The sequence below is a fragment of the Callithrix jacchus genome, chromosome 1 (genome assembly GCF_049354715.1).
Source record: "Callithrix jacchus isolate 240 chromosome 1, calJac240_pri, whole genome shotgun sequence".
Lineage (NCBI taxonomy): Eukaryota > Metazoa > Chordata > Mammalia > Primates > Cebidae > Callithrix > Callithrix jacchus.
Window position 1 is genome coordinate 133,383,707 of NC_133502.1, and position 12,636 is coordinate 133,396,342.

A 12,636-nucleotide genomic window follows, 5' to 3' on the forward strand; every position below is an offset into this window, starting at 1 on the left:
ACACCTTGAATCTAAAAGTTGAAAAAGAAAAAAAAAAACAGCAAACTTATTTGAAAAAGCAAGAGATCTGAACAGACACCTTAACGATGAATATAAACAGATAATAAACATATTAAAAGATGTTAAAAATTACAGGTCATCAGAAAATTGCAAATTAAAACACTGAGATACCACTATATACTATTACAGTGATGAAAATCCAAAACATTAACAACACTACCTAGCAAGGATCCCAGAGGTCCATGGCAAGAGTGTGTTGCCCTGCAGTGACTTTATTTACCTCTTCCTTAGGAGCAGTTCGGGGCCTGGCTTGTTTTCTTATTGTTGAGTTTTAAGAAAATACATATATATATATATACATACACACATACATAAAATCTTTATATATTTATATATATACAACATATATGTATCAAAGAAGATATCTAGAAATATATCAGAAAAATATATATATGTAATCTTCTCATCCTCTCGAAAACGTCTTTTGTAGACCAGAAGGTTTTAATTTTAATAAAGTTCAACTTATTATTCTCTTGTGGATCATGCCTTTGGCATTATAGCTAAAAAGCCATCACCAAACCTAATGTCTAATATTCCCCTATATTATCTTCTAGGAGTTTTATCATTTTGTGTTTTGTATTACAGTTTTGTATTTAAGTCTTTGATCCATTTTAAGTTAATTTTTGTGAAGTGTAAGGTCTGTGTCTAGATTCATTTTGTTAACTATAACTCATGAATAGCCAAAGGGAAGAAATGCATAAGGCAGGGCATAGGACCTGGGGTGGTGTAGATCCTCCATACTCTCTCAGGGCACACCATCTTCCCAGCACCTTGATGTGTTGACCAACTCAAATTCCATTCTGGTTTTTTGTTTTTTTTTTTTACTTTGTAAGAATTGTCCATCTTTCCTTCTCCCTCCCCAGTAGCCTATAAGCTTTAATAGGGTAGGGGGGTTTTGCCTGTTTTGTTCAACAGTATGCCCCCAGTGCCTGACATATATATATAAATTAATAAAGACTAGCCGAATATTTCAAACTATCAAAAAAATAGTAGGCCAGACTTACAGCAGCAATACAAAGCTATTCCTTAGACTGCTGTTTCTACAGCTATCACTGTAGAAACAAAGACAAGTTGCAGAAAGAAGTTAAAATGTTAAGACTGTAAAATCAAAATAAGAAAGAAGAAATGAAGAAATATTACTATAAACCAGAAACATTAGAGCCATTATGTGTTTCACATTCTTAACACTCTGAAGTAAATATTCTTATTTTATTCATGCAGCAACTTTGGTTAAAAGAAGTTAGGTAACCTGCCCAATGCCTCACAGGTAGTAGGATTTTAATTCCAGTGGTAACAGTTTAGTTCCAGGTCTGATTGATTCTAAAAGCCAAAGAACCTGAAAAGAGAGAGAAAGGAGATACAATGAGCTCCTTTCAGAGGAAAGGAAATTATCCAAAGTCCAGAAGGGAGACACTTCAGACACCGAAGTAGATGAAGGGCAAAAGAAAGGATCTTGACAAACCCAGAATAGGAGGCAATCAAGAAAAATCACAAGAAAGAAACAAAAGACTAGGCATAGAAGAATGTTTTTTAAAAGGTTTGTAAATAAGGGAAGAAGAAAAGGGAAATATTGAACGTCAATATGCATGAGTTCAACATCCCTGAAGAGAAAACACACACAACAGTAAAATAACTTCAGGACATGGAAGAACAAATTCCTTAGGAAGTCAAGATAAGTATGTTACGAAAAGGAGTAGAGAAGAGAACTTACATGTTGCTCTATGTTCTTGGAAACACAAATGTGATGTAAATAGGTGACAAGTAGGCAGCTACATGAGAATGTCTATAAAATGTGTTTATACAAATAGGAGGGCTCATTCACCACCACTTAAAGTTTGTGGGTATTACGTTAGTGTGGCAACGACCAACATGAGCAGTGATCATCCTTCTGGATCTCTGAAGTCCTCAGGTTTTTGTTTCTGACAGTGACTGGGTGTGGGACAGAACTAACTTTGGAGTAAGACAGACCTAGTTTTGCCTATCATTTACTCATGTGCCTTCAGCCAAGACTCAGAATCTTGTCAGAATCTGTTATCTCACCCATAAAACACCCCCCTTTTTGCTGGGTTCTGGTGGAATTAAATGAGATAATGTGTGGGGGGGGGGTTCTTTGTCCCATGCTCAATAAACAGTAACTACAACTATTAATGGCCTCATGTTGAAACAAGGACTTAATATTTTGAATGGAGGTACTGTAACCAAGGAGGAGAGATAGGTATCTCCAAGACCCCTGTGACTTATGAAATTAAGGGATCCCGGGAGAGACAGTCATACAAATCATGTAAGCCTCATCATTCTGGATTCCAAGTGTCTCTCCGAAAAAGTGGAATGGGTATTGGGTAGGCCTGACTCTTCCCTAAAAAGCGAACATGAAAACTGTGTTTAAGTGGAAAATTGGACAATCCCTCTCCCACTCACACACTGCAGCAAGTTTATTCTTCTAATAATAGCCTGAGCAAACTGATTGCAAATCAAAACTGCTATTAGAAAATTCCAGCTTCTCCCTGAAGCTCAGACTAACTGCATTTAGGGTCACAAATATTTTTTCTACTAATGCTATAATCTAGCAGTTCACTGACATTTACAGTCTGAACTTTCTCATTTCCTCTCAGTTTTCAGGGGAGTAATATGCAGGAACATGCTGCTCGATTTAAAATTTTAGCAGTAAGGTGGTACATGCTGATCTTTCTCCCCTTCTTGGATTTTTCTCTGCTTGGTTTACTCACAGCCCTGTGGGAGCTCAGTGAATAAACGGGATAAATTCTCTCCTCCTCACCACCCATCTTAAAAATATCCTGGTGCTTACTGAGGTACTTAGGTTGTAACATTAACTCTTTCAGGCCACCAGAGGCTTCTGTGAAGACTCAAGAGGTTAAATATGAGAAAAAAAAATGGTTATGTAACTTTTTGTCTACTTCGAAAGGCAAAGTTTGCTCCTTGTATCTCTTCTTAAAGGAAGGGCTAACATTAGGAGAAATACCTAATGTAGATGATCGGGGTGGGGATGGATGCAGCAAACCACCATTGCACATGTATACCTATGTAACAAACCTGCACGTTCTGCATATATACCCTAGAACTTAAAGTACGACAATAAAAAGTCAACTATATTTTTTAATACCACTGCAAACCATAACCCTATCCTCTGTTTCTAACTAGTACATAATTCGGAATTTTTTGGATTTTTAATTCTATCTCAAAGCAGCCTGCACACAAGTTCCAGATTAAACTTCTTAACATGTAAGTATTGTTATGAATCTGCTCACCACTCACAGGGTAATATGTAAATCCCTCCAAGTGGCCTAAAATGTCTTTCAAAATTTGATTCTCTCTTTTAGCCCTACCTTCTCCAGTCAAAAACTAGCGATGGCCTCTGACTCTCCTGAGGTTGAGCTGAGTAGGTGAGATGTTCAAAGAAAAGAATTCAGCCCTACATGACTGGTGCTGTAGTACTGGCAAGAGTTACGTCAATGTACATGAGTTAAAAGTCCCTTTGAAAGCTCCCTTTGCATGGGATCTCCTGGCTTTTTGGAAGAACTTTCCACAGAGTGCCTAATGGAAGCACCCCAGACATGAACCAGGCCCCTTCTCTATGTAGCTACTTAAAGTTCCAGCCCTCAGCTTTCTGGGATTCAGGCAGTTTGTCCCACCCAGACTCTCTATCATGGTCTATCACTGTTCCAGGCAGTGCTCTTAAACCAGGTACTCCTTAAAATAATAACTGGCCCACTCACGCACCCATCTAGCCCATGAGAATTTCACACACATTCACTCCCAGGCAGCACTTGTCCAGCTGGTGGTTTATTTTAAGCTGAAACCCCAGGAGACACACATTAAGGGAATCATGAGTCCCTCTTAAAGCACCCTAACGCACATGAAGATGAAAAAGATCATTCCCCTTTTCCTTGCTAATGAAATAGGGGTGAGAAATGGTAGTTCAAAGAGGATTACAATGGACAAAGTTTTCCCTTACCCAATTATTTAATTTATCTTCCAAATTTCAGATCCTATTCTTTGATAGCTGGTCATTGGAAAATTTGCTTTCTTAAACTTTTAGCAAGTTGTGTATAGATTCATGGAAACTCCATTTAGAGTGTTGGTAACTTGGCCTCTAATGTGATATTCCAGTCCTTTACAGCTTTCAGGCAAAAAAGAGGCCAGGAAGTCCCATTTGAATATCTGCTACATTAGGCTGTTTGCTCAACACTTCCTGTATTTTCTTTTCTCCTTACTTTATTTTGTCATCTCCCTAAAACCTTTAAACCACTCCCAAAGGCACATCCTAGAATACACTCTCTCCACCCACATATTGAGGAGAGCTCTGTTTTACAAACTCTTACGGTGTTCATACTCTTCCTCATGGTCTGATGATTTCCAGGAATCTAGTGATTTATAATGTTGTTGCACCTTTTTAATGAATCATAAGCTTCTTAAAGAAAGGACTGTTTCTTCACATCTATCTTGGTAAATTCTGAAGCTCATTAAATGCACTGCAAACTTTTTTTCTAATTTCTAAAATGTTCAGCTTCCAATAAGACCTATCATAAAATTCAGCAATTACACTTCTAGGTATCTACTGTAGAGAAATGAAGATATGTGTTGACACACAGAGCTGCATATTAATGTTCATATCAACATTATTCATAATAGCCCAAAATTGCAAACAACACTAATGTACATCAACTTGTGAATAATCAAAATGTAAGACATCCATACAACGGCATACTATTCAGCAACAATGAAGAAACAAACCACTGATACATGCTACAAAACAGATGAACCTCAAAAACAGTAGGCAAAGTGAAAAAGGCCAAACACAAAAGATGACATATTGTATGATTCCATATATAACGAATGTCCAGAAAAACCCAAACTATAGAGATCGAAAGTAAACTAGCACCTGGGCTCAGGGTAGGAATGGGGATTAACTGTAAATGAGCATGAAGGATACCTCTGGAGTGATGAACATGTTCTCAAACTGGATTAAGGGATGATGCACAACTCAGCAAACTTACTAAGAATCGTCGCTTGTACACTTAAGATGAGTTAATTTTATGATACGTAAATTATAAAGTTCTTTTTTTAAAGCTTATAAAATTTGGAGATTTTGGTTTTTTTGATGTTAACTTTTCATAGGTGTTAATGCTGCTAAAGCCCTGAACAGTTCAAAATAGAAGAGAACAGGGCCTCTGGGCCTATGCCTTGTTCACAGAGTCATAAACAAACATATTGCATCCATATCAAAGGCCAGGATTCTTGAAATTTCACATGTGGTCATATCACAGCTAGATTGAGTGCAGCTGCAATGCACCAATGGTTTTCTGGCAGTGAAAAGAGATGACGGTCTCCCCAAGTGTCTAGCTTAATAATAAAAAGTAACTTAGGCACTGAGCATTAAGATTTCCTCATAACCTGAAAATCTTGTCATTGCGGAATTTTAAAACCTAAATTGAATCATTGTAGCAAAGTAATTTAGAAATCAGCTTCATGTGTAGAAAACGAATAATGTGGGATCAATGTTTCCCCAAGATATTTAAAATAAAATCATACTTTTAAAATGGTATAACTTTAGCTCTGGTAAATACATATTTCTTGTAAGAAAATAGATGCAATTCATTTATCACTAGAGAAGATTTGAAAGTTCCATGCAAGGCTTAAAATGTGTGGGTTTTTTTTTTTTTTAAGAAGTGTTACATTTCTAATTACTTTAACTAGTTATATGTGAAAATACTTTGGCTATTTCCATTGACATATAACTATCTATAGAAAAGCATCTAAATGCATTTGAGTGAACTGTGATCTTTTCTCCATAGAATTTTCACTAAGCATCTATTAACAAGCTCAGATTCTAAGGTTAGTAGTTTATACTTCCAAATTCCCAGGGTTTACATTATTTGTAAAGCAAAAACTAAACATCATTAAATTATCACTACTCAAAAGAATATACATATTTTTAATCATATCCAATCCAAACACTGTTCATTGAGTAATACATACTTAACACAATAATGAAATATATCAAAATCCTCAAATATCCACAGCCATTTCACTTCATAGCCACAGAAGGTGGGAAGTTTAGTGTTCTGCACCTCCAGAAGGCATCAGGATTTAAACCTCAGGCTCAGTCAATTTCAGAAAGGAGGAACGTATGGCAGGAAGATCTAACAGAAAGTTAATCTTCCTATTTAACTATCTTGAGCTCAAGAAAACAACAACCAGCAGCCAACCCACCCAGGCTTTAACAAACAGCCTATCAGACCACAGCACAATCAGACTAGAACTCAGGATTAAGAAACACACTCACACCCACACAACCACTTGGAAACTGAACAACTTGTTTCTTAACATTGACTGGATAAACAATGAATAAAGGCAGAAATAAAGATGTTCTTTGAAATCAACCAGAATGAAGACACAACTTACTAGAATCTCTGGGACACCTTTAAAGCAGTATCAAGAGGGAAATTTATAGCAATAAATGCCCACCAGAGAATAGAGGAAAGATCTAAAATCGACACCCTATCATCGAAATTGAAAAAACTAGGGGAGCAAGATTAAAAAAAACTCAAAAAGTTGCAGAAGACAAGAGATAACTAAGTTCAGAGCAGAACTGAAGGAGATAGAGGCAAAAAAACCTTCAAAATAATCAATAAATCCAGGAGCTGGTTTTTTGAAAAGATCAACAAAGTAGACCACTAGCCAGACTAATTTAAAAAAGGGCAAGAGAGGAATCAAATAGATGCAATAAAAAACGATAAAGGGATATCACTACTGATCCCACAGAAATAGAAACTACCATCAGGGATTACTACAAAACAGCTCGACTCACATAAACCAGTAAGCCAGGAAGAAATGGATAAATTCCTAGACACTTGTACCCTATCAAAACTAAACCAGGAGGAAGCTGAAACCCTGAATAGACCAATAACAAGGGCTGAAGTAGAGGCAGCAATCAATAGCCTACCAACCAAAAAAGTCCAGGTTCAGATGGGTTCATAGCCGAATTCTACCAGATGTACAAAGAGAAGCTGGTTCCATTCTTTCTGAAACTGTATCAAACAATACAAAAGGAGGGAATCCTCCCTAACTCATTTTATGAGACCAACTTCATCCTGATACCAAAACCCGGCAGAGACTCAACTAAAAAAGAAAACTTCAAGCCAATATCCATGATAAACACTGATGCAAAAATCTTCAATAAAAAACTGGCAAACAGATTGCAATGGCACATCAAGAAGCTTCTCCATCATGACCAAGTAGGCTTCATCCCAGAGATGCAAGGCTGGTTCAACATACACAAATCCATAAATGTAATCCATCACATAAACGGAACCAAAGACAAAAACCACATGATTATCTCAATAGATAGAGAAGGCCTTCAATAAAATTCAACAGCCCTTCATGCTAAAAACTCTCAATAAACTAGGTATTGATGGAATGTATCATAAAATGGTAAAAGCTATATATGACAAACCTACAGCCAATATCGTACTGAACAGACAAAAGCTGGAAGAATTCCCTTTGAAATCAGGCACTAAACAAGGATGTCCTCTCTCACCACTCCTATTCAACATAGTATGGGAAGTTCTAGCCAGAGCAATCAGGCAAGAAAAAAAAAAGGGTATATGATTAGGAAAGGAGGAAGTCAAACTGTCTCAATTTGCAGGTGACATGATTGTATATCTAGAAGACCCCATCATCTCAGCCCCAAGTCTTCTCAAACTGACAAGAAACTTCAGCAAAGTCTCGGCATACAAAATCAATGTGTGAAAATCACAAGCATTCCTATATACCAATAACAGACAGACAGCCAAATCAAGAGTGAACACCCATTCACAATTGCTACAAAGAGAATAAAATACCTAGGAATATAACAAAGGATGTAAAGGATCTATTCAAGGATAACTACAAACCACTGCTCAAGGAAATAAGAGAGGACACAAACAGATGGAAAAACGTTCCATGCTCATGGTTAGGAAGAATCAATATCGTGAAAATGGCCATACTGCCCAAAGTAATCTATAGATTCAATGGTAACCCCATCAAGCTACCAATGACCTTCTTCACAGAACTGGAAAAAACTACTTTAAACTTCATATGGAAATCACAAGAGACCCCGCATAGCCAAGACAATCCTAGGAAAAAGAACAAGCTGGAAGCATCATACTGCCAGACTTCAAACTATACTACAAGGCTATAGTAATGAAAACAGCATGGTACTGGTACCAAAAGAGAGACATAGACCAATGGAACAGAACAGAAACCCCAGAAGAAACACCACACATCTACAACCATTTGATCTTTGACAAACCCAGCAAAAACAAGCAATGGGGAAAGGACTCCATGTTTAATACATGGTGTTGGGAAAACTGGCTAGCAATCTGCAGAAAGCAAAAATGACCTCTACCTGTCACCTTATGCTAAAATTAACTCCAGATGGATCAAAGATTTAAACATAAAACCTAACAACATAAAAACACTAGAAGAAAATGTAGGCGAAACCATCCAGGACATAGGCATAGGCAAGGACTTCATGACTGAAACACCAAAAGCAATGGCAATAAAAGCCAGGATAGACAAATGGGATCTAATTAAATTCCAGAACTTCTGTACAGCAAAAGAAACCGTCATTAGAGTGAATCAGAAACCAACAGAATGGGAACAAACTTTTGCAATCTATGCATCTGACAAAGGGCTAATATCCAGAATTACAAAGAACTAAAACAGATATACAAGAAAGAAACAAACAACCCCATTCAAAAGCAAGCAAAGGATATGAACAGACGCTTTTCAAAAGAGTACATATATGAGGCCAAAAAAACATGAAAAAATGCTCATCATCACTGGTCATTAGAGAAATGCAAATCAAAACCACATTGAGATATCATCTCACGCCAGTTAGAATGGCAGATCATTAAAAAATCGGGAGACAACAGATGCTGGAGAGGATGTGGAGAAATAGGAATACTCTTACACAGTGGGTGGGAGTGTAAGTTAGTTCGACCATTGTGGAAGACAGTGTGGCGATTTCTCAGGGATCTAGAAATAGAAATTCCATTTGACCCAGCAATCCCACTATTGAGTATATACCCAAAGAACTACAAATCATTCTACTATAAAGACACATGCACACATATGTTCATTGCAGCCCTGTTTACAATAGCAAAGACCTGGAACCAACCCAAATGCCCATCAATGATAGACTGGACAAAGAAAATGTGGGGAAAAAAAATAAGTCATTTGCAGGGAATCCTGGCATAGGATCTGCTTCTAGGGAAGCTAACCCAACACAGCCAATTACTCATAGATTCATAGTTTCAAAGATGAATACTGGTGTGTTGGGACAAAGTGTTTGTCATCAATGGCAGTATTTCAAATAATCAATCACCTTAAATTTTCTTCCTCAAGTTTCCTTTTCCCTGACCTCTTATACCTTTAACTTCCTTATGTCTCTCTCTTCAATTATATTTTCCTGATAAAGCTCTAACCTAAATAAATCCTAGTGCCTGCCTATTCCACATCTGTACCTGCATAGTGATCATAACTGAAGAAAGTCACATAAGCATGCTGACTGGTCTCATACTTTATGGCCACTTATCTCAAGCAGTCCTTTCCCAAGGTCAAGAAATGCCATTAATAGTATAGTTCATATCCCATTATCCCAAGATTTCAGAAAAACATTTTACATCTTTTTCTCCCTTCTCAAACCTGTAACGCTTCCTCCTACCATCTCCACCATCCTGATAGCACTGTGTTTTCTGAGTAAAATAGGAAACAAGTAGTCCGAAGAGAACTTTTTCATGGCTCTATCTGAAGGCCTTTGCACTTGTTCCTCTGCCTGAAACTCTTTACCTGGGCATGTTCATACATGATTCTCTCACTTCCTTCATGTCTCTAATGTCACCATGTTCATGAGAACTTCTCTAATCACCCTTGATTTATTTTGAACCAGAGCTCTTATTATCATTAGAAATACTAATTTGTTTTTATATGTTCCAATTCTCTTTCTCCTCTCTCCGAGATCCACAAGTTTAATTGTGTGTGTGTGCACATGCACACGCGTGGGTTTTCCACCACTTTGTCTTCAGGACCTAGAATAGAATCTGATACAAAATGGATTTTCAGTCATTATTTGTTGAATGAATGAATGTTAAAGACACCTTGAGACATCCAACTCTCCAAGCAAAGAATCAGATCTATTGTGCAACTCCATTTTCTACAGTAGGTGAGTGCTCTTATTATTCAACTACATTATGATTATTATTGCACTTACTTTCCAGTTTGAATATTTTATCTTTAGCTCAGTATTCCAGTTTGATAAGTGGCTCTGGACATTTAAATTTCAAGTACAATTTTACCTATTTAAATAACCTATGGTTACTTATAATACATAATACAATGTAATTATATTGTATAATAACTTATTTTTATGTGTATTATTTTTATTGTTATATTGTTATTTTTATTGTTTGGTGTGGGGATTTAAAAAGTACTTTTATATTCAATGGCTGCAAACTCCGTATTTTCCATCAACAATATTTTAGCCAAATGCATATCACTTTGAAAAACTACAAAGAAGTCCTGACAAGGAAGCTAAGTATACTCTACTTAGTACATAATATACCTTCTATAATTACAAAATAACTATTTTTCAGGTATATATAACACAACTGGAGGTACTTTTCACGGTTAATTTGCTACATTTTGGCTCTTCAGAATTCCATATTGAAGAGCTCCTCATTCTTCTTTAAACAGGTAAACTTAAAACACACAGGGGCTTGCAGAGACACACCAAACCAGGTATTAAATGTTTGGCAAGTTAGCAGAGGGAAAGAAAGGTTAAAATTATTACCATAGGCACATAAAACACTTTTAACACTTGAATGTCCTAAAATAACAGGTTTAGGCATCCCACTAGATCTGTGTGAAGTATCAGCCCTTATTGATTATTTTGAGGAATGTTCTGGAAAGTGGATAAATGATCTTCCAGACTGGTTCACTTTGTCTCCATAAGTCATCAATCTAAAAACAAAAATGAGACCCCATTTCATTTAAAAGCAAAATGACTTGCCCCAGAATTAAGGTATTCATTTTACAAGTAGGAAACTTACAGAGTTGTTAGAGATCTGTCCAATAGATACTGAAGACAGTATCAGAATTGGGCAAGAACACAGCACAGGTAAATTTTTTTACATTCTAGTATTTCTCAATCATATTCTTCATGTCTGCAAGTTTTTTGTTATGAAATTTTCAGTCTTGAGAAACTGAAGCTGCATTTTACTAACTTGTCTATAATTTGTTAAATATCACTACATAATAAAAGTTTTAACTTTATAACTTAGATAATTCAACATAAGAGCAACTGTCAGATGTAAAGCATCAAAGAATATTTGTCAAGATTCAAGCAATTTCATGTTGGGTCACACTATGGTACACTATTCTCTCCCTTCACTCACAAGTTGACTAGTGTCTTTAATAATTCCATGCCATGAGTCCTGTCAGGCTTTCCTACTGCTTCTTTCTCTTCAACAGTTACATTGAGCAGAGGCTTGGCACATAGCTCACTAAAAGCAGTCTTAAAGGAAACTAAAACCTTGAAGGAGATTTGTAAACTCTTTCCCTTCCAATTCAATAAACCTTATGCACTGTCTACCATGTGCAATATAAATTTCTTAGGTCTGCAAAACTCATGACTATAAAATTAGCACTTTGGCAAGAGAGTACTTACAACCTAGAAGGGGAAACAGGCAAGAGTTTTAATATGACACTGTCTACAACATATGATGTCATTGGAATTGCAGCTTAGATGTTAGAAACTGATTACCTGGTTAACATTCAAACTGTTCAATGTTTCCTTTTTCTCCTACCTTTTTCTCCTACTTTTATCTCTTTTTAAAATCAGTGAATGACACAAAATACATATGGTAGAGAAGTTTTCAAATGTTTACATTTTAATCTTCTACATACAATTTAATTTCAAGATTTTCACAAACAGTATCTGAAACACATTAGGCAGGTGTTCAATAATTATTTAATGAATAAATAATTGAACGTGATACAAAATTCAGGATTGCCAACTCCATGCCTGGAAGCTGATTTTGACTTAAGGATAATCAATGACTGAAGAGATTTAATAAATTCAAGATTCTAGGTTTCCGGGATTAAAGGAAGGAGGATTACTGGGGTAGAACACAAGTTGATTACTTCTCAGAGGAAGATGCACTGGGCTGTCACTCAGTCAGTCTGTCTAAGCCCTGGAAAGTCCTTCCTACCACTTTCTGATTACCTGGAGATATCTATTAGTCAGATGTCTAGAGGGGCTCTCTTCTTTTGGAAGCAGTGCAGGATACAGCCCTTACTGAGCCTGTTGATCTTCTGAAAGAAATCATTGCTGCCTCTGCATGACAGTGTACTTACACAGAGAAGAAAGAGCAGCATTGAAGCAGCAGCACAAGAATGATGTGCACACAACAGCCCAAGTTCTCAGCTAGGCTTGCTTGTTACTGTTCTCACTGAAGACTCACTAAGATCAAAACAAGCCTGGAATAACGACAATGCAGAAATCAGTTTATTTAC

General features: G+C 36.6%; 1 protein-coding gene across 20 annotated transcripts in view; it reads right to left on the reverse strand.

Moving 5' to 3' along the window:
- Positions 1 to 12,636, reverse strand: part of LOC118155298 (uncharacterized) — a 409,919-nt gene that overhangs the window by 274,521 nt on the left and 122,762 nt on the right. For 4 of the 20 annotated variants that reach the window (XR_013526819.1, XR_008481841.2, XR_008481844.2 and 1 more), the window contains exons 6-7: positions 12,478 to 12,600; positions 10,913 to 11,082 (exon numbers count right to left, since the gene is read on the reverse strand). The exons of 14 other annotated variants lie outside the window; for them this stretch is intronic. Coding sequence is in view for 1 of the 6 variants with exons in the window: in XM_078350057.1 (XP_078206183.1) it covers positions 12,478 to 12,498 (21 nt within the window). In the remaining 5 variants the exon portion in view is untranslated. The remainder of the gene's footprint in view (positions 1 to 10,912; positions 11,083 to 12,477; positions 12,601 to 12,636) is intronic. 2 more of the 20 variants (XR_008481843.2, XM_078350057.1) reach the window with 1 other exon arrangement.